The sequence below is a fragment of the Microtus pennsylvanicus genome, chromosome 5 (assembly GCF_037038515.1).
Source record: "Microtus pennsylvanicus isolate mMicPen1 chromosome 5, mMicPen1.hap1, whole genome shotgun sequence".
Taxonomy (NCBI): domain Eukaryota; kingdom Metazoa; phylum Chordata; class Mammalia; order Rodentia; family Cricetidae; genus Microtus; species Microtus pennsylvanicus.
In genome coordinates, this window is record NC_134583.1 from 87,229,983 (window position 1) to 87,250,773 (window position 20,791).

Sequence of the window (20,791 nt, forward strand, 5' to 3'; positions counted from 1 at the left end):
AGCTGGACAACACACCCTGACCCAGCTTGGGCCTGGGCGACACCATGGCCCTTGGTGGCAGCACAGGCCACCCAGATTAGCGTGGCTCCAGCGGTGACACGTGGACACCTACATGACCACAAGTGAAAGCCCAGACTCTGGCCATAGTTGTGGCCTTTGGTGGCAACACAAAGCCCCTGGCTGTGGCAGGACCATGGTCCCAGACATGTGGGCACTGTTCCTGAGCCATTAGCCTATTCGATTCTCCACCCAGGAAGTGAACAGGTGTCCTCTGACATCGGCCCCACCCAGGGTCAAACCACCAAGAACTGAAACCATGAAACACAGGAAGCCTTCCTCCTACCGACTGTCAGAGCAGTGGAAAGCTGATGAACAATGAACATTTGCCCGGCTGGAGGTCATAAACTGCCGTAGTCAGGTGCGCCTGCTTTGGGGACACAGACATGTTCAAGTCAGCTGGGTCAACACCCAGAAATACATTCTCTGGGTCATGTAGTACGACTATAATTTTGGAAGAAGTTGCCGACGGACCTTCTGCAGGGGCTGTGCTATTCTGCCTGCCCACCAACTGTGCGGAGAGCTGCTGCCGCCAACAGTTACAAGGGATGAGGGGCGATTCTCTAAGAGGCGGCTCCTTGCTCATCCATTCATTTTTTCAACATTATAAAACGTTACATGGCTGGGCAGGGGTGGCACACGCCTTTAATCCCAGCACTCAGGAGGCAGAGGCAGGTGGAACTATGTGAGTTTGAGGCCAGTCTTGTCTACAGAGCGAATTCCAGAACAGCCAGGGACACACAGAGAAAACCTGTCTCGAAAAACCAAAAAACAAACAAAACAAAAAATCTTTACAAACATAAGGTGGGTTGTAAGCCTAGCCTTTAATGTCCAAGCCAACTATCCATCCCTAAAACTTTACAAACATAAAATGGGAGAAATATACAGAAATACAAACCAGCAAAATGGCTCAGTGGGTGAAGGTACTTCCTGCCAAGCCTGACAACCTGAGCTTGTTCTCCGGGATACATAAGGTAGAAGATGAGAACAAATGCCTGCTCCCTCAAGCTGTCTTCCGATTGACCACACATGCCCCATAGCATGCGCACCCACACACACAATAAATAAACAAAATGTAATTTTAAAAAACTGATCCTAGCACTTGGAAGGCAGAGACAGGTGGATTGCTGTGAGTTGTGAGTTCAAGACCAGCCTGGTCTACAGAGCGGGTTCCAGGACAGGCTCTAAAGCTACACACAGAAACCCTGTCTCACAAAAGAAAAAAAAAAAATGAAAGGGACTTAGGGGTCAAGAGTACCCACTGCTCCAGAGGACCTGAGTTCAACCCCCAGCACCCACGTTGGATGACTCACAGCTACCCAGAATTCCAACTCTAGGGGATCTGACAGCCTCTTCTGACCTCCTCAGTCACTTGCTCTCACCTACACTTACACACACACACACGCACACATGCACATGCACATACAATTCCAGGCCTGGGGAAGGGTGCCCTTGACAAACTGGCCAAGGGGCTTTTCCATCTTCCCCCACGTGAGTAGAGTCTGCAATTTGGGTGAGCCACAACTGCCTGCTCTAATGTCCTTCAGACACTGTGTTCCTCAGCAAGGACCCCTCAGTCGAATTGTCACTGCCCCAAGCACAGATGTTAAAAGGACTGAATGTTTGTGTGTTCCCTGAAACTCATTGGCTGAACCCTTAGTCACCACTGAGGCCCCATTGTGACTGAACCTGGAGGTAGGTTTCTGAGGAAGTCATGAAAATTTAACGAGGTCAAAAGGCAGGGCTCTTATCTAGAAACAGTGTGGGGTCAGGAAGAAAGCCCACACCAGGAGCCCACGAGGCTGGTACCCTGACCTCAGACTTTTAGCCCCTAAACTGCACAGAATTAATCTGTGACTTAGACCACTCAGTCCATGGTATTTCCTTCTGTCGGATATTAGTCAGCCCAGCTGATGAACATATGGAGCAATGGAGAAGCAGGAAGTCTTAGCGTTTGAAAGGGGACTGGGACATTCATCAAAGGATATTTCACAGTGGCTCCTCTTCACACCCCCATCCACCCATTGGAGTCTGTCCCACAGGGCAGTCTTGCTGGCACACTTACGGGGGGCTCTTGGGTAACCTGATCAGCACTTTGTTTTTTAGGTTTTTTTTTTTGAGACAGGATTTAAGTAGGTCAGGCTGGCACTCAATTCATGATCCTCCAGCCTCAGTTGAGGTTACAAGCACTCACCGCCATGCCCAGTCCTTATTTTAATTATGTATTAGAGAATTCTTTGTTTGAGACAGGGTTTCTCTGTAGGAGTCTGTTCTGGAACTCGCTCTTGTAGACCGGGCTGGCCTCAAACTCACAGAGCTCCACCTGCCTCTGCCTCCGGAGTGCTGGGAATTCTGAAGAGGCATTCATTAAATGCCATTATTATTATTATTATTTTGTTTGTTTTGATTTTTTTCAAGACAGGGTTTCTCTGTAGCTTTGGAGCCTGTCCTGGAACTAGCTCTTGTAGACCAGGCTGGCCTCAAACTCACAGAGGTCCGCCTGCCTCTGCCTCCCGAGTGCTGGGATTGAAGGCGTGCGCTACCTCCGCCCAGCCCCCATTATTATTTTTAATTGGAAGTTTTGGGGTTGTTGGTTTGTTTGGTTTGGTTTTCTAGACAGGGTTTCTCTGTATAGCCTTGACTGTCCTGGAACTAGCTCTGGCTGGCCTCGAACTCGCAGAACTTCCACTGCCTTTGCCTCCTAAGTGCTGGAATTAAAAGCAATCACCAACACTGGTTTGTTTTTTAATAGTCTTTAAAAGGAAATGTAGTTGACTGGGAGTTGGGCGCATGCCTTTAATCCAAGCACTCAGGAGGCAGAGAAGATCTCTGAGTTCAAGGCCCATCTGGTCTATACAACAATTTTGGATTAGCCAGAAGTAAATAATGAGAACATCTCTCTCTCTCTAAAATAAAAAATTTTAAAGGATGTATTTTCATGTCTAGTGTGCTTTTCCTGAATGTATGCAAAACACATGCATAATTTTTAAATTTTCACTTGTTCGTTTGTTTATTTAGGTTTTTCGAGACAGGATTTCTCCGTGTAACAGCCCTAGCTGTTCTGGAACTCGCTCTGTAGACCAGGCTGACCTCAAACTCACAGAGATCCACATGCCTCTGCCTCCCAAGTGCTGGAATTAAAGGTGTGCACCACCACCGACCGGCCCATAAAGTATTTTTTGATTTAAAAATGAATCAATTTAAAGAAAATAGGACTAGATGGGACCCAGGTGGGAGTTTTATTAGCGGATGAAGTTAGAAGAATGGGTAGCACATAGCTCAGCTCCATCTACTCGAGGCCAACTCTCATCTCTCCTGCTCTGCCCACTTCCTAGTTTAATTTCCAGGGATCATTGTCTCCATGTCTCAGATAAGGAAACTGAGGCATGTTAAGGCAAGAAACTCTGGCACGTGCCTGTAAAGCCTAGCATTTGGGAGGTGGAGGATCAGGAGTTCAAGGCTATCCTCAGCTACACATGAGTTCGAGTTCAGACTGGGCTCAATCCCACCCAACCCTCCAAAAAGAGAGCCCCGGGAGAAATCGCTATTGAGGGGCTAAAATTCCAACCAAGGAAGGACCTTGACCCAGGTCCTGCTCGCCCCAAAGCAGTCCTTGATGCCGGGACGCCCTGCCATTGTCTGTGGAGGACTTAGGGTGCAGGTCTCGAGGGATGTCGTTGGCTGCCTTGCACCCAGGACCTGCCTAAACCTAAGACTCAAACCAACACAGAGCGATGACTTTGGCAAGGGACCCGTTGTCATAGGAACAAATGAAGGCCTGAGGCGCGCGCATGCGCACATCCAGAAAAGGGGTTGCTGAACCGGTGAAAGGTGACGTAAAGCGCCCGGGGTGGGGCGGAGGGCTCACACTGTAGGAGCTGCAGCCTTTCGTGCCCTCAGCAGAGGAAAGGCGCGAGACGGTGAGGACGGAGAGTGTCCGGCGCCCGGCCACACACCACCGGAGCGAACGGCGAGGACCACAGTGGCCCCGCTGCCGAGGCCCCGCCTCTCGGGCCTCGGGACTAATCGGATTGAAAGCGCGCCGGCCCCGGGCCCCGAACTCGCCAATTGAGGAGGGCGGCAGTCACCGCCCAATCCGGGGCAGACAGGTGCGAGGTCCGGAAGCTGGAGGCCAATCAGCAGCGGTTGCGGCCTGCGGGGGCTGGGCTCAGCCAATGAGGCGTCTCGAGTGACAGCTGAGCGCGCCAATCGAGAGTGAGGAGCGGTCGTGCCCGCCCGCCCTTCCGGCCGGAGCTCTATTTACCAGGGGCGTGCAGCCTGCTTGCCAATCAGAGAGCGGCTGAGCGGCCGGACAGCCAACCCCGGAGGAGCGGTCGGCTGGCGGCCGCCGTACCCAGGAGTTGGGATGTCCTACAAACCTATCGCGCCCGCCCCCAGCAGTACCCCCGGCTCCAGTACCCCCGGGCCAGGCACTCCGGTCCCTACAGGTGAGGCTCCAACTCCACCCTTGCTCCCCTTGCCCGGGCGGTCTAGGTCCCGAAGAGAAACGGCTCGAGTTTTGCAATACGCGGCCTGCTAGGCGAGCCTTGCTCGGCCTCAGTTTGCTGGCCTGAGAAGTGGGCGTGGTCACGTAGCGCTTGTAGGTGGAGCGCAGCGGGGAGGAGTGTGTCTCTGAAGTTGTTCGGCTTGGAATGAAGAAGCCTGCCTCTGGAGATAAGTCAGGCGAACGGTCCAGGCTTGGAAAGCTGTGACGAAGCCCTTGCCACACTCTGACCTCTTACTCTGCTTTTGCAGCCGGAAGTGTCCCATCGCCGTCGGGCTCAGTGCCCGGAGCTGCAGCACCCTTCAGGCCACTGTTTAACGACTTTGGACCGCCCTCCATGGGGTATGTACAGGTGAGTGTGGCCAAGAACTTGCTTTTGGTGGAGGACAGGAGATCCTCTCGGGGTCTGAGGTAACTTTTCTATTTTCTTTGGGCACAGGCGATGAAGCCTCCGGGTTCCCAGGGCTCTCAGAGTACCTACACGGACCTTCTGTCTGTCATCGAGGAGATGGGCAAAGAGATCCGGCCCACCTATGCTGGTAGCAAGAGTGCCATGGAGCGCCTGAAGAGAGGTGAGGGAAGCCATAGTCCCTCTGGTTCCCTGCCCAGGACACTGAACGCTAAGACGTTTCGTTGAGAGAGTTTATCTAGAGTCAGTGCGGACATCTGGGCTAGCCTAGATTAGATAGACCAGAACCTTTAGAAACAGACAGGTGCTTCAAAATGAACTTGAGTCTGTTTCCCAGAAGGTGCCAGGGAGCTCAGGATGAATGTGAGGGTTAGCTAAACCCTTAATCTCATCCTCGCTGAACCAGAAAGGGGGTGGGGGAGCGTCTGCTCTGAAGGGTGGGAGTGGTGGCTGTGGAAGGCTGCTGAGACCCTGTCTGTGACCTCTCTGTCCCCACCCCACCTCAGGCATCATCCATGCCCGGGCGCTGGTCAGAGAGTGCTTGGCAGAGACAGAACGCAACGCCCGCACGTAACAGGAAGCACCTTGGCCTTTCCGTCAGGACCTTTCCGGCCACCGCAGAGCACCTGCTTCTCCTTGGCCTTCACCCCAAGTTGCTTCCTATCCTGGGCTTCCTGTCCTGTGTCCCTCGGTGGGCCTCCTCCAGGAGCCAGGTAGCAGGTCTTCCTCCAGTTGGCTGTACAAGCTGGACTCCTCCTCTGCACGAGTGAGCAGAGAGGCCACCGTGAGTCCCACCCCTGACCTGCTCACAGTGCTGATCCAGCTGGAGCTTGCTTCTCTCTGCGGCCCCACCACATCGCACTTACTTCTTAAGTCTTAGTCCAGGCCTCCTCCCCCTCCAGCAGGAGTGCAGGTCTCCCTGCCTCGTCTCTGGGGCCACAGCCGACTTTTTTTGGTGTGTCTTTTACTAAATATGCCCTTTTTATATAAATAAAAAATGATTTGGAGTCATTCAGTTCTGAGCCTTTCCTCTGGGGAAGCCTGTGTGGACCAGGCAGGAGGGGAAGGGCAGAGCCGGAATCGGGGAGGCTGCTTGAACCTAGTTTTCCTTCCTACCCAGTCCATTCCACCTTCTCCGGCTCTCGCCCGCCTTCCAGCTGGGGGAGTAGCTGAAAGGCCAGAACCCCAGCGGAGGGGAAGCCTGCATCGTGCGGTGCCACCAGGGGGCAGCGCAGGACCTTGGCTGCCTTCACAGCTGGAGGCACTGTGGGGCAGCCACAGCCTGGAGGGCCCTTCCTCTGGATTGGCAGGCGTGCCTGGCAGGGTGAAATACCAGTTCACATAAGCCTCTCCCTTGAATGCCCTAATGCCCCTACGCTACCCTCCATTCTAAGTTGTCCTTGGAAGGCACGAACTACACCAGGCCTCTCAACTCCTCGGGGAGGCAGTTAGACGCTCCCTTCCCCCAGCACCTTGGCTTGGTGCTGCTATCCACTGTCCCGACAACTTCCACCAGGCTGGGTGTGGCTCCATGAGCCAGACGCGGTGTCTTGGCCTTTGTATAGAGTTGGGCAGCTCGGATGGGCGGCCAAATTTGAGAAGCTAGCAGCCATAAGTAGTGAAGGACTTGGGCTCCATTAAGAGGATGGCCAAGCGAATTGTAGTGATAGAGGCCTCTACCTGGGTGTGTAGCTGAGTGATCCTGAAATCCCAACCCTAGGCAGAAGCAAGTGAGAGCGATAAGTTTTTGGCTGACTTTGGGGTGCAGCGTTTCCTCTACCCTGGGACCCATTCATGTCAAATCCCACCTCTTCAACACACACACAAGGGCTGCCCTGGCTGGGCCAGGGTGGGAAATGAAACCGAGAATCTTTTGGGTGTCCAGACAGCACAGAAGTAAAGGACTGTGACTTTTGGGTACCGGCTTCTTCCTCACCTGGTCTACCTCTCGGAGAAGGAAGGCAGGGGCCTGTTCTGCTATGCCGCGGGCGGGGCTGCCCCGACCCTGCCGGGATGGGGAGGGCCTGCCGGGCCCAGGAAGGGGGCGGGGCGGCTGCAGTGACGCGGCGGGGAGGGACAGCAGGGGCGCCGGCGGGCAGACGGGGGAAAAAGGTCGGGGCTATGGGCCGGCTCTGCGCCTCCAGAGGGTCGGGCTCCCTCTGGAATCCGAGGCCGGGGCTGGGGGCCCAACGGACTCCCACCTTGGGGCCGGCCGCCCCTGCCCGGGCCGGGTGAGGGGCGCCCGCCTGAAGCTAGAGGTGAGTGGGGACGTCGGTGAGCGGGCGGGTCAGAGCGCGCCTGGAGACTGGGACGCAGGGGGAAGTGGGGACGAGGGCCTCTTGCCCGCCCGCCCGCTGGGTGAGGTGTGGGTAGGAGGGGTGTCTGCTACGGAACTGTGGCGCCGGGCCGGGACGCAGGTGGGTAGAGCGGGCCTCCCAGGGCCGAGGCCGGAGGGATACCAGTGGACCGTTCCTGCACCAGCCCGGAATGGGCAACCTCGTGGGAGGATGATGGGTGGCTGCAAGGACGAGTGGAGAGCCGGCGCGGACCGAGGGTACAGTTCAGGACCCGGGTATCCACTAGAGTGGTGAAGGCAGGTTTGGGGGGCGTAGAGGGGTTTATTTGGCACCGAAAGGTTAAGTTAACTTTGGCAGAGGCACATGGGGGCCGCTCCCAGAGAGACACCTTGGGGTTACAAGGGTTTAAGTGGATTTCTGGGAGTGGGGTACACGGAACCCCACCGACTTCGGGGATGAAGTGAAGGGGGCGGGTCCCTAAGGTTCTGGTCTTAGAAGGCGGGCGCGGCTCGTGGATGCTCTCTGGGGAGGGCGCTGGACACGGCCGCGGTGGAGACGCGAGGCTGGCCTTGCGGCGTGTCGGCCCGAGTCCGCCGCTGTAGGGGGCCAGCGTCAGTGCGCGGTTGCCATGACGACAGGCGGGCGGGGGGCGGGGGCTGCGTGGAAAAGAGGTCAGCTCTGAGCCTCGTTGCTGCTCTGGACTCCGGTGGCGCGGGAGGCAACACTGCGTTCGCCTCTGCCTCCCCCGCTGTGGGCTCGGGCATGGGGTTCCGCGACCCGAGCCCCTACGCGGGCGTGCAGGGCTCGGGACCGCGCATCACCACCCTGCACTGACGGGCGCGCGGTACCCTGCGCTAGGAGGAGAGGAGGCCGCACGCGGTCAGCCGAGCATCTTCAGGATGCTCATCAAGGAGTACCACATCCTGCTGCCCATGAGCTTGGACGAGTACCAGGTGGCCCAGCTCTACATGATCCAGGTGAGAACGGAGGGGAGGGCTGTGCCTCATGGTGGAGTGAAGCAAGAATTCGCAGGCCGCAGGGGGATAGTTCTGCTGGATCTCCCCCCCCCCCCCCAACACACACACACACCAGTTCCGTTAGTGGGTTCTGCCGCCCAGAAGAGGAAAACAGACATCCTTTGGATATTAAAGCGGAAGGGAGGGACAGAAGGGCAGAAGGGCAGGAAAGGCCAACGGGTGCTTTCCATCCATTAAATGCCCAGCCCGCACAGCCTGCATAAGGTCTCCTTTAATCCTAGGAATCTGTAATCCGGTGGGGGAAGGGAAAGCAGTCTATGAGGACACTGGGGAGCCAGGGACGCTAGGTGGTAGGTAGCTTAAGCGGGAAGGGGTTCTGGGAAGAAGTGTAGAATCCTAGCATTCCCAGGAGATCAGAAAGATGGCATGTAGATCAGGCCCCCAGGCTGTGGCAGGGACTAGATGGTGAGGAAGGGCATCTTCCTTGGGCTGTGAGAAAGATGCTGGATCAAGGCAAGCTATCAGGACTTCAGGGGGTCTGGGCCAGGTGTGTTTCCCAGACCGATGGAGTATGAGTCTAGGAGTAGAGAAGGCCACAGCCCACCTCGGTGGGGTTGACAGAGCTTTCAAAGGACAGCTGGAGGCTCTCTCACTGTGAAGGATGTCACAGGAGCTGGGAATAAGGTCCTGAAGGGAAGGGGACAAGTCGAGTCTGAGAGGAGGTGGTGTTGCTACTCCTGAGCACATTCGTCATGTTCTACTACCGAGCTGGCACAGACGTTTCTGCTTTAGCCTCCCGCCCTGTGCACACACACACCACATGTTCGAGCCGTGGTCATGCTGTCCTCTCGGTCAGATCTCCCGTGACCCATCTTCTCACATCCAGTTCCCTGCTCTTTACTCTTGGCCGCGCCTGCCTTTCTCAGAGCACACGCTTCCTTCCTGTTTCCTGTTTCCCTTTGCTAAGTTGTGGCAGGTGGAGGTTCTGTTTGTCAACAAATCCCAGTTCTCCATCCCAAACAATTAATGACCAGATCAAGTGTGAGGTTGCAGAGCCCTATGGGAAATGGCCAGAACCTATGATCTCAACCCCAGGAAGTTGCAGGGACCTGAAAAGACCATGCAGGCTGCAGAGATAAGAGCACTTGCTGCTCTTGCAAAGGACCTGGATTTTGCTCCCAGCACCCATATGGCAACTTACAATCAACTGCAACTCCAAATCCTGGAATCCAGCCCCCCTTTGGGGCACCAGACATGCATTGTTGCACATAAATACAGGCAGGCAAATGCTCATGCACTCAGAATAAAATAAACAAGCCTTTAAAAAAAAAAAAAGAACTATGCAAAGAACCAAGCTGAGGACCCCAGGATTTAAGCTAGAGGCTGAGTTCCCCATTCTCTGTCCTGGGCTGCAGAAAAAGAGCCGGGAGGAGTCTAGCGGTGAGGGGAGCGGTGTGGAGATCCTGGCCAACCGGCCCTACACAGATGGGCCCGGAGGCAGCGGACAGTACACACACAAGGTGTACCACGTGGGCTCCCACATCCCAGGCTGGTTCCGGGCACTGCTGCCCAAGGCTGCTCTGCAGGTAGAAGAGGAGTCCTGGAATGCTTACCCCTACACCCGAACACGGTGAGTGTGAGGTGGGCCAGGCTCAGGACTGTTAAGGAAACAGTGCTCGTGGGCACAGCCCTGACTTTCATTCTGCCCTCTGCCAGGTACACCTGCCCCTTTGTGGAGAAGTTCTCCATTGAGATAGAGACCTACTACCTGCCTGATGGGGGGCAGCAGCCTAATGTCTTCAACCTGAGTGGGGCTGAGAGGAGACAGAGAATCCTGGGTGAGGTCTTCTAGGGACCCCTGCTGTTGTTCCCTGGTGGGCAGTCTCGGACAAGCCCTATTTCTAACTCATCTTCCTGTCTCTGAAAGGCTTTCCTCCTAACCCTTGGGGTGAGGGTAGAGATTAGAAACGGGGCTTGATTTACTTAGTGTTGGCTGGAACCTCCTCAGATACCATTGACATTGTGCGGGATGCTGTGGCCCCCGGAGAGTACAAAGCAGAAGAGGACCCCCGGCTGTACCGCTCAGTCAAGACCGGCCGAGGGCCACTGGCTGATGACTGGGCACGGACGGCGGCCCAGACAGGACCTCTCATGTGTGCTTATAAGCTGTGCAAGGTTGAGTTCCGCTACTGGGGCATGCAGGCCAAGATTGAGCAGTTCATCCATGATGTTGGTGAGCATCCAGATGAGGAATACCCAGCATGCACTAGGCCTGTTTGGAACCAAGAATGCTCCCATCCACTGGGGACATGGCAACATGAAGCTGTCTAGGGTAAAACAGGTAGGGGAGGGGGCAGGGGCATAGTGTGGCCTGTCTAAGAGTCAAGGGAGCTTGCTTTGAGGTACCTGAAAGAATTAGGGGGCAAGAAGCGCTGGCAGCATGGTCTCCGAGGCCCATGCTGCCTCTGGTTCTCAAAGATGTAGTGGCCTTTGTGATGTTCTGAGTTTCTCAGGAGGCTCACCAGCCCTCACCGGGTTTGCTGAGGGATGCATGCGAGGAAGCACTGATCCAGGACCGTTCTCCTCAGGGTGCCCTCCTTTCCCCAGCACCCAGGGTCACAGATATGACCCTGATGTTGAAGACCCAGTTCTAAGCCTCTTCTGAACCGACCTCCACCCCACCAGAGCTGCTACCCAGCCCCGCTTACTTGTTAGGTCTGAGAGACCCCCAGGTGCGAGAGTTCTATAGCCTGGGTTCTGCTTCATCCACTGCTGACCCCCTAAGGCTGTCCCAGCAAGCTGTGAGCCATCTCAGCACCTTCGTGTTGCTTTCTGACGTAAGAAAGAGGTGAAGTTAGTGATAGCCAGTGCCTGAGTGTCAGCATATACCAGATCCTTGAAAGTCACTTTTACTGCGGGGCCTCCTTTGGCACCCATGGCATCCCTATAAGACAGGGGTTACTGCCATTCTCATTCGGCAGACAAGGGCACTGAATTTAGAGAGTGATTCAGACTCCCTGTAATGCACTTGGAAAAGACCAGAAAGCATAAATAAGAAAATGAGAATTACCAACATACAACTTCTATTAGGATACTAATGCATCTCCTTCCAGAGGTTTGTAATTCAACCATTATTACTTTACTTCCTAGATTCTTCCGAGTCTCTTAACTTTATTTTTCTCCTTAAGATGAAAATATCCCAGAATGAGTATTGCCTTTTGCTCCACCCTTTGAGGATAGCCAAAATTTCCATTAACTGCTAACACCTTCATTAACCATGACCATTTCATTAACTGTTACCACCTTAATTAACTGTTAGCTCCTCAGCAGATCAGCAGGAAGCTGCTGAAAGCCACAAGCCTTGGTCCTGTCTGCTAAAGTAAAGGGGTCAGTGCTCTGAGTGTCCAAAGAAACAGACAAGAAAGGGCAGGGAGACAAATGCCTGTTTCCTATCCTGCCCCCTACATAGCATAGACCCTCCTCTACTATGTGGAGGGTGGTTTGCCTAAGGGAGTCATTACCTAACCTTGAGGACTGGGCATGTGGCTGCAAGGGCAGGGAAGTAGTGGTGGGAGGCATGGTTCTGATGCCTGGGGCGTCTGCAGGTCTGCGCAGGGTGATGCTTCGGGCCCACCGCCAGGCCTGGTGTTGGCAGGATGAGTGGATAGAACTGAGCATGGCTGACATCCGGGCTCTGGAGGAGGAGACTGCACGCATGCTAGCTCAGCGCATGGCCAAGTGCAACACTGGCAGTGAGGGGCCTGAGGCCCAGACCCCTGGGAAACCCAGCACTGAGGCCCGGCCTGGGACTAGCAGTGCTGGCACCCCTGATGGGCCTGAGGCCCCTCCTGGCCCTGACGCCTCACCGGATGCCAGCTTTGGGAAGCAGTGGTCCTCATCCTCCCGTTCTTCCTACTCATCCCAACACGGAGGTGAGACTGGGGTTCCCGATCTGGGGATGGGAGGGAGCCACTCACCCCACCTGGTCACCTAAGCTGAAGCCCAGGTGGTCCGGCAGGTGGTGTGTCTCCACAGAGCTTGTCTGAGTGGCGCATGCAGAACATTGCCCGAGACTCGGAGAACAGCTCCGAGGAAGAATTCTTTGATGCCCACGGTCAGCAGAGAAACCATATTTGTGGAGGGTGGGAGTATTGGAGAGTTCTTAAGACACCCCATCCCATGACACAACCCCTTGTCCCCTCAGAAGGCTTCTCAGACAGCGATGAGGTCTTCCCCAAGGAAATGACCAAGTGGAACTCCAATGATTTTATCGATGCCTTTGCCTCCCCAACTGAGGTAGAGGGGGCACCAGGTAAAGACCCTTCCTCAGGGTACCACACACCAGCACCCAGTGTGCAGCAGGGACTCAGAACAGCCCTGAGTGAATGGGGCCTGAGGAGTGTCAGTCTGGGGGGCATCTCATCAGTATTCAAATGACAAATGGAGGGATAAAGGGTGGGATGATGGACGAGAGAAAAGCAGACAGGCCTGGTGGCGCCAGGGAAGTACTCCCTGGGTGTAGAGGAAGACTTTCCACTGGGTCCAGTGTCTACACTGGGTTTAAAGGTTTGAACCAATGCTGCCCAACAGAGCTGAGATAATGGAAATGTTCTAGGTCTGAGCCACTCACATAACCACTAGCACCATGTGACTTAAAATGGATTTTTGGGGTTTTGGTTTTGGTTTGTTTGTTTTTTGACAGGGTTTCTCTGTGTAGTCTTGGCTCTCCTGGAACTTACTCTGTAAACCAGGCTGGCCTCAAACTCAGAGATTCGCCTGCCTCTGTGCCACCACTGCCCGGCTCTTATATTGCATTTTAATTCATTTCAGTATAAATAGCCGTGTGTGGCTTGTGGTTGCAATGTTGTTTCCTTGAGATGGTTGTGGATATGTTTTGTTGATCTTCTGTGATTTTATTTGGAGGTAGGATCCTAAGCCCTTCCGCTTGCTAGGCAAGTGCTCTACCACTGAGCTAAGTCCCCAATCCTGTGATTTACTGTCATTATGGGTCAGGGTTAGCGTAAGGAAAAGCCTGGAATGTAAAATGACCTGCAGGTTTGGGTAAGATAGGGAGCATCAGGCAGTCATGACTGGGGTACCTGAAGTGCCCATGAGAGGATCCTAGTGGCCTCTGGTCCCCTCATTGGCTCCCCCTTCCCTTAGATCCTGTAATTATGGCTACGAAAGGCATTGAAGATGGGGCCCGAGCTCCCAGGGACTCAGAGGCAAGTATGTTTAGCTACCCTAGTCCATGCTCTGCTCACTTGCTGGCTGACCACTGATCTGATGCCTCATTCTCCATTGTGTCCCTCAGGGCCTGGATGGAGCAGGGGACCTGGGGGTTGGAGCATGCTCTGTGCATGCCCTCTTCCTCATCCTTCACAGCGGCAGCATCCTGGACTCCGGCCCCGGAGACACCAGCTCCAAACAGGCTGATGTGCAAACACTGAGCGCAGCCTTCGAGGCCGTCACCCGAGTCCATTTCCCCGAGGCCCTGGGTCATGTGGCGCTGCGGCTGGTGCCCTGCCCACCCATCTGTGCAGCTGCCTATGCCCTCGTCTCCAAGTACTGGCCAGGACTGGAAGGGTGGAGCACACACAGGGTCCCCAAGGGGCAGTCATCTATGGGGGGGCTCCCAAGATCGAGGAGGTCCTGGGGGTGGGAGAGGAATCACATTCTGCAACCAGTCCTGGTCATGAATGGACTAGTTCTATATTGGTTTGTTTGATTTTGATTCTATTGCTAGTTTGTGTGTGGGTGTTTTGTCTTCTGTGTCCCACGTATGTGGTTAGTGCCCAGAGGCCAGAAGAGGATGTCTGATCCCCTGGGACTGGAGTTACAGACAGTCGTGAGCTGCCATGTGGGTGCTGGGAATTGAACCCAGGTCCTCTGGAAGAGCAGCCAGTGCTCTTAACTGCTGAGACAATGTTCTAGCCCCTGGCTTTGCTTTTCTGAGACCTGGTTTCACTCCAGCCCAGGCTGGCTTAGAACTCATTGTGGTTGAGGTTGGCCTCAACTTGTGAGACTTCTCCTAGTTCAGCCTTCAGAGCAGTGGTTCTCAACCTGTGGGCTACGACCACCAAAAGACCACAGCAAACACTAATATTTATGATTCATAATGGTAGCAAAATTATTATGAATTATTATGAATTGACGACAAAAATAATTTTATGGTTGGGTTAGGAGTGTTGAGAACCCCTTCTCCAGAGTGCTGGGGTCACAGGGTACACCATCATGCCTGGATATGAAAAGACCTGATCAGTGGTGCCACCTCAAATGCCTCTCAGGTCTAACACCCCACAAAGGACGCTTGCTAGCAGGCCCAGGGGAGTTGGTGGCAGTGGTTAAACTGAAGGCCCTTACCCACCCACCACACCTTCTCCTCCTGCAGCCTGAGCCCCTACAGCCATGATGGTGATAGCCTGTCCCGCTCCCAGGACCACATTCCGCTGGCTGCCCTGCCACTGCTGGCCACCTCATCCGCCCGCTACCAGGGTGCTGTGGCCACTGTCATCGCTCGCACCAACCAGGCCTATGCAGCCTTCCTGCGCTCGTCGGAGGGCACAGGTTTCTGCGGGCAGGTCAGGGGTTAGACACGCTCCCAGGAAGCATCCAGTACCCCTGTAGCTGTGTTCCCATCTGGGTGGTGACAAAGCCTCTCAGTTGTCCCACCTTCTCACTCAGGTGGTGCTGATCGGAGACGGTGTTGGTGGCATCCTGGGCTTTGATGCGCTCTGCCACAGTGCCAGTGCAGGCACAGGGAGTCGGGGCAGCAGCCGCCGTGGGAGCATGGTCAGTGTGGCCAAACCCAGCCTCCTCAGGAGGGGGGTTGTCTCCATCTCTAGGTCTCTGCCCCCCTGGAATATGGATGGCCTCTTTGCATGTGGGCAGGGCCCCAGCTGCAAAGTTGAGTCTCTCTGGGACTCTGCCCAACCCAACCCCAAGTCTCTCTCACTTCCAAATTAAGTAGGAATCGGATAGTCTCAAGCTTAAGGATGCTTCTGTCCTTTGTTCCTTCTAGAACAATGAGATGCTTTCCCCAGAGGTTGGCCCAGTAAGAGATCCACTGGCAGATGGGGTGGAGGTACTAGGTCGTGCTAGCCCAGAACCCTCCACCCTACCTACTCAGCGTACCTCCGGTGACATGGCCAGTTCTGAGCCTGATGGCTCTCAGAACAGGTGACATTGCTGCCTAGTAACCCTTGCCCTAAGCATAGGCTGAACTTGAGAAGCAACACTGAGTTTCTCCTTTCTTCACAGCCTACAGGTAGCCTCCACAGCCTCCTCCACTGGGGAGCCCCGTCGGGCAAGCACAGCCTCCTGTCCACCTGCTGCCAGTTCTGAGGCTTCTGATGGCCCCACCAATGCTGCTCGCCTGGACTTCAAGGTCTCAGGCTTCTTCCTCTTTGGCTCCCCATTGGGCCTGGTGCTGGCTCTACGCAAAACCGTGATGCCCGCCTTGGAGGGTGAGCCCTCGGGGTAAAGGGGGTACCCTTCATCTGCTTTTGTTTGCTTCTTCCCCATCTCTGCTACCTTTGCTGGCTCACTTGAGATAGGGGCATTCTTACTGTTCTTCCTCACTTCAAAGTAATAGCTTGGCTAGAAAGGGAGAGGTGGAAGGCCCGAAAGGATGTGCCAAGGCTAGGTCCCAGAGTGGATCAGGAGGAACTTCTTTGTGTGAAAGGTATTCTATGTACGAACGGGCTCCCAAGGCTGGAAAGTTGGCTTGGTTATGAGTGCTTGTTGCTCTTACAGAGGACCTGGGTTCAATTCCCAGGACCCACATGGCAGCTTGTCACCATCGGTAGTAACTCAGTTCCAGAGAATCTGATGCCCCTTTCTTGACTTCCTGAGCTCCAGGCATGTACATGGTACACATACATACATGCAGACAAACACTCATACATATAAAGTAAATAAATCTAAAAGGAAATTTAAGAAACATAGCAGGCTGGGCAGTGGTGGCATGCATTTAATCCCAGCACTCAGGAGGCAGGGTCACGCAGATCTCTTGTGAGTTTGAGACCAGCCTGGTCTATAAGAGCTAGTTCCAGGACAGGCTCCAAAGCTACAGAGAAACCCTGTTTCGAGAAACAAAAACATAGCAGTCACTGAAGGCTTCTACTGCTGCTTGGCCAGGAGACCCATGCAATGCCTGGCTTAACCCCTCCCCAGGCCAGGTGGAGTGGCACACGTAGTACACACCTCTAATCTCAGCATCAAGAGACAGAGGCAGGCAGATCGCTTTGAATTATAGGTCAGCCTGGTCTACATAGTGAGCTCCAGGACAGCCAGGGCTATGTACAGAGACCCTGTTTCCAAACCAAACAAAAACCCTCTCCTTGTCTATCTCCTGGGTATCCAGTGGCTCAGATGCGCCCAGCCTGCGAGCAGATCTACAACCTCTTCCATGCTGCTGACCCCTGTGCCTCCCGCCTGGAGCCCCTGCTGGCCCCCAAGTTCCAGGCTATCGCCCCCCTGGCTGTGCCACGTTACCAGAAGTTTCCCCTAGGAGATGGCTCATCACTGCTGCTGGGTACAACTTCTCCCCTAGCCAAAATTAAGGGGAGACAGAAACTGTAAAAGATAGGCAGTAGCCCCTACCTCATAGGTAGTCTGTCATGTCACCCCTCCCAGGTGCAAGGACCCTTCCTTTTCCCCTTGTCACACAGGCAGTCAGGATTCCTAGGACTTTTGGATGTGAAGCCAGTGACTAATCTAGAGGAGACAGGGATATTGGCATGAGCACACATGACTGCACCATGTAAGGGTGCACCCTGGCTTCCATGTATACTTGGAGGGCATGTCTGAGAGGGGAGTGTATAGTATATGTTTGCATGTTTGGGGGATGGCAAGCATTCTGATAGGAGTGTAGTTGACTAGTGCGTACAACTGTCCCTCCCCTGAAAATCTTCAGCCTCAGTCAAACAAAGAGGCTAGAAGGGAAGACAATAGCGGCCCAGGAATTGAGTTATCTTGGGACCTCTAGAAGAGACATGGTGGGCCTGGCCCAGCCTGTGCTCAGGTTGGTCCTCTTTCCCTAGCTGATACTTTGCAGACCCACTCGGGCCTATTCCTGGAAGAGCTGGAGATGATGGTGCCCTCCACGCCCACCTCGGCCAGTGGTGCCTTCTGGAAGGGCAATGAATTAGGCAGTGAGCAAACAGCCCAGCCAGCAGCCCCCAGCACCACCAGCGAGGTGGTTAAGAGTAAGTCGGCCAGCTACTGGCCTGCACTGTCAGCCTGTCTGGAAGGGTATCACTTCATAAAGTACACACACATTCTCCTAGCTAGATGGAAAGGGGGGAGGGGAGAGTCCCCAAAGGCCAGGTAGATGGGCAGTGGGCAGCAGGCCACCCTGACCTGCTGCCCACCATGGCTGTGTAGTCCTGGAACGCTGGTGGGGAACCAAGCGGATCGACTATTCGCTGTACTGCCCCGAGGCACTCACCGCCTTTCCCACGGTCACGCTGCCCCACCTCTTCCACGCCAGCTACTGGGAGTCAGCCGATGTGGTGGCCTTCATTCTGCGCCAGGTGAGTGAAGCCAGGGATGTGGGCCAGAGGCAGGAAGCCTAGGACTATGGAAGAGGGCTAGTGTTTTCTGCTGGGTGTCCTGAGCAGGTCATAGAGAAGGAGCGGCCACAGTTGACAGAGTGTGAGGAGCCATCCATCTACAGCCCTGCCTTCCCCAGGGAGAAGTGGCAGCGTAAACGCACGCAGGTCAAGATCCGGGTATGTGCCCTGGTGCCAGAAACCAACTTGAGCATCTCCCCCCGCATCCTCGTAAGTCCTCCCCACATCTGCATCCTCACCCAGTCCCAGTGTCCCCTCTCTTTCCCACCAGAATGTCACTTCCAACCATCGGGCCAGTGACACTGTGGTATGTGAGGGCCGTCCCCAGGTGCTGAACGGGCGCTTCATGTATGGACCCTTGGATGTAGTCACACTCACTGGAGAGAAGGTCAGGACCGGATGCCATGCTCCTGGTGTTTCCTACATTGTTCTGTGGGGCCTGACCCCCCCTCCCTGCCCAGCCAGCCTCTGCTCTCACCCCCTGTGGAGCAGTGCTCAGAGCTCTGCCTCCATCGCCCTTGCCACCCCTTCCAGGTGGATGTCTATGTCATGACACAGCCCCTGTCAGGCAAGTGGATCCACTTTGGCACCGAGGTCACCAACAGCTCGGGCCGCCTCACCTTCCCAGTGCCCTCAGAACGTGCGCTGGGCATTGGTGTCTACCCTGTGCGCATGGTGGTCAGGTGAGCAGCAGGTATTTGGGCTCTGGTGGCACTGGGCTCTGCCAGCCTTCCCCACTCCACTCATGCCATGCCTCCCTGGGCCCTAGGGGCGACCACACCTATGCCGAGTGCTGTCTGACTGTGGTTGCCCGAGGCACCGAGGCCGTGGTCTTCAGCATTGATGGCTCTTTCACAGCCAGTGTCTCCATCATGGGCAGCGACCCCAAGGTGCGCGCTGGCGCTGTGGACGTGGTCAGGTAGGAACTGCAGCCCTCCTGGCCACGATGACTGGTCATCACTCTGGATTGTGGAGCTGAGTGGCTTCCATCTCACAGGCACTGGCAGGACTCGGGCTACCTGATTGTGTATGTAACTGGCCGGCCTGACATGCAAAAGCACCGTGTGGTAGCCTGGCTGTCGCAACACAACTTCCCCCATGGTGTTGTCTCCTTCTGTGACGGCCTCACCCATGACCCGCTGCGGCAGAAAGCTATGTTTCTGCAGAGCCTGGTGCAAGAGGTACTGTGACTGTGGGTGCTCCCAGCCTGCCCTCACCTCCTCCCATATGACAGTGGTCCCATTCCTATCAACTTGGGCCTAAAGAAGTCTTTGTGCTCCTTAGGGCCAACAGGGGAGACTGAGCTGTGTTCACTGGAACCTTGCCCCCATCTCACAAACAGTGCTGCCCCCAAACAGCAATTGGGGGTGCATGCCATGTCCCCAGCCCTATGGCTCCACCTGCAGGGCTGCTGACTGACTTCTTAACACAGGTAGAACTGAACATCGTGGCTGGATATGGGTCCCCAAAAGATGTTGCGGTGTACGCAGCTCTGGGACTGTCTCCAAACCAGACCTACATTGTGGGCCGTGCTGTACGTAAGCTTCAGGCACAGTGCCAGGTGAGACCCGAGAAAGCTGGGAACAGATTCCAGGGCCAAGGCTAACTTGTGCTGAGTCCTGCAAGTGAAGACCTGAGATAGGGGTCATAGTACAGCTGTAGCAAGTACAGCTGTGGACAGACTAGAAGTGATCACCAAGGCTGTGACTGCTCAACACCTCAGATACTGATCCTTTTATTGTGGCCTTGGGCAGGTGCTTGGCCTTGCTGAGCCTCTGCTGTGGATTGCGAATAATGCCAGCACTCAATACTCACTAGCTTATAACAAAGGTCTCATCATTCACTGCAGGTCAAAGGCTCAGGGCGAGGCCTGGTGCTCACTAAATGCTAACTGCTGTTATTTCCCCAAGATGCCAGCTTAAGGATGAGTCAGGGCCAGAGAGAGAGAGAGGCTGATTTGGGAGTAGAGCCAGGTGCTGTCTCACTGTCTGGGGGTATTGTCTGCTGGGAGGCAGCTTCCTGGCCAGGTTGAGCCATGCTGTCGCTTGCCACTATCCCTCAGTCTACCTATTCTGTGCAGGAGCCTAGTGAGAGCAGGGAAGGTGGAGTATGGGCGTAAGGTTGGCAGTACCCTCATCCCTGCCTCCTTTTACCCACAGTTCCTGTCAGATGGCTATGTGGCCCACTTGGGCCAGCTGGAGGCAGGCTCCCACTCCCATCCCCCCTCAGGACCTCCAAGAGCTGCCCTGGCCAAAAGCAGCTATGCTGTGGCTGCCCCCGTGGACTTCCTCCGCAAGCAGAGCCAGCTGCTTCGCTCCAGAGGCCCCAGCCAGGTGGACCGTGAGGGTCCAGGAACGCCTCCCACCACCCTGGCCAGGGGCAAGACCCGAAGCATCAGCCTCAAGCTGGACAGTGAAGAGTGAGGAAACTGTGGCTGGGCCTGGGTTATTTATTAATACTCAAGGGGCCTCAGTGACTGTGTGGGAAACTGGGGCCCAGACCTTTGACCCCAGTCCTGGCCTCACACCCTGTATAGCTACTCCTCAGTATTACTTCCATGGGAGGGGGGACCTAGCCCCCAGGGAAGGAAGGAGGGAGTGGGCTAGGGCCCAGCAGCTTTTCCAGTGTGTGAACCCATGAAAATAAACAACTGCACCTTACCAAGTGCCCACTTGTCTGGGCCACTGAAGTGCTGAAAGGGGCGAGGACTTGCTCAGGGTCACAAAGGAGGGCCAGGCTAAAGCCTTCACTTTCCTCACTGATCTTGGCTGTTTTCCCAAGGTCACTTCCTAGATAGTCTGCCTAGTCCTTCCCCCGTCCCCAACCTCAGACAATGTTTGAGTTTATAAGAGTCCTATGACTTCTGCTCTTCAGCCCTTCTCACCCCTGCCAAGGAAACCTCTGTCTCCAAAAGCCAAAGCCAGGGAACCATGGGACCTGAGGCTGGAATAGAGTGGCCTGTATGGGCCTGT

General features: G+C 55.1%; 2 protein-coding genes across 3 annotated transcripts; both read left to right on the forward strand.

The window, feature by feature from the left end:
- The first annotated feature begins 3,890 nt into the window (after positions 1-3,890).
- Positions 3,891-5,985, forward strand: Cdk2ap2 (cyclin dependent kinase 2 associated protein 2). Its single transcript, XM_075973004.1, has 4 exons — positions 3,891-4,505; positions 4,813-4,913; positions 5,001-5,133; positions 5,477-5,985. The coding sequence occupies exons 1-4, from the start codon at positions 4,424-4,426 to the stop codon at positions 5,542-5,544; spliced, it is 384 nt and encodes a 127-aa protein (XP_075829119.1). The 5' UTR covers positions 3,891-4,423; the 3' UTR covers positions 5,545-5,985.
- Positions 5,986-7,043: 1,058 nt separating this feature from the next.
- On the forward strand, positions 7,044-20,479 carry Pitpnm1 (phosphatidylinositol transfer protein membrane associated 1). Of its 2 annotated transcripts, none has more exons than XM_075973007.1 (24): positions 7,044-7,228; positions 8,126-8,244; positions 9,660-9,874; positions 9,961-10,082; positions 10,253-10,477; positions 11,850-12,176; positions 12,263-12,358; positions 12,449-12,556; positions 13,408-13,469; positions 13,559-13,809; positions 14,636-14,825; positions 14,929-15,036; positions 15,266-15,423; positions 15,505-15,710; positions 16,610-16,780; positions 17,289-17,453; positions 17,632-17,780; positions 17,868-17,978; positions 18,091-18,207; positions 18,354-18,502; positions 18,589-18,738; positions 18,817-19,000; positions 19,252-19,380; positions 19,979-20,479. In XM_075973007.1, the coding sequence occupies exons 2-24, from the start codon at positions 8,167-8,169 to the stop codon at positions 20,240-20,242; spliced, it is 3,735 nt and encodes a 1,244-aa protein (XP_075829122.1). In that variant the 5' UTR covers positions 7,044-7,228; positions 8,126-8,166; the 3' UTR covers positions 20,243-20,479. The 2 variants fall into 2 exon arrangements, with proteins under 2 accessions (XP_075829122.1, XP_075829120.1); XM_075973005.1 differs by lacking the exon at positions 7,044-7,228 and adding an exon at positions 7,270-7,524.
- Positions 20,480-20,791: the final 312 nt, after the last annotated feature.

Coding starts and splice junctions, on each gene's coding strand:
- Cdk2ap2 (XM_075973004.1), top strand. CDS start 4,424: ATGTCCTACAAACCTATCGCGCCCGCCCCCAGCAGTACCCCCGGCTCC. Junction 4,506..4,812: donor AGGCACTCCGGTCCCTACAG/GTGAGGCTCCAA, acceptor CTGCTTTTGCAG/CCGGAAGTGTCCCATCGCCG. Junction 5,134..5,476: donor CATGGAGCGCCTGAAGAGAG/GTGAGGGAAGCC, acceptor ACCCCACCTCAG/GCATCATCCATGCCCGGGCG.
- Pitpnm1 (XM_075973007.1), top strand. CDS start 8,167: ATGCTCATCAAGGAGTACCACATCCTGCTGCCCATGAGCTTGGACGAG. Junction 10,083..10,252: donor GAGGAGACAGAGAATCCTGG/GTGAGGTCTTCT, acceptor GAACCTCCTCAG/ATACCATTGACATTGTGCGG. Junction 16,781..17,288: donor TGGCTCATCACTGCTGCTGG/GTACAACTTCTC, acceptor CTCTTTCCCTAG/CTGATACTTTGCAGACCCAC.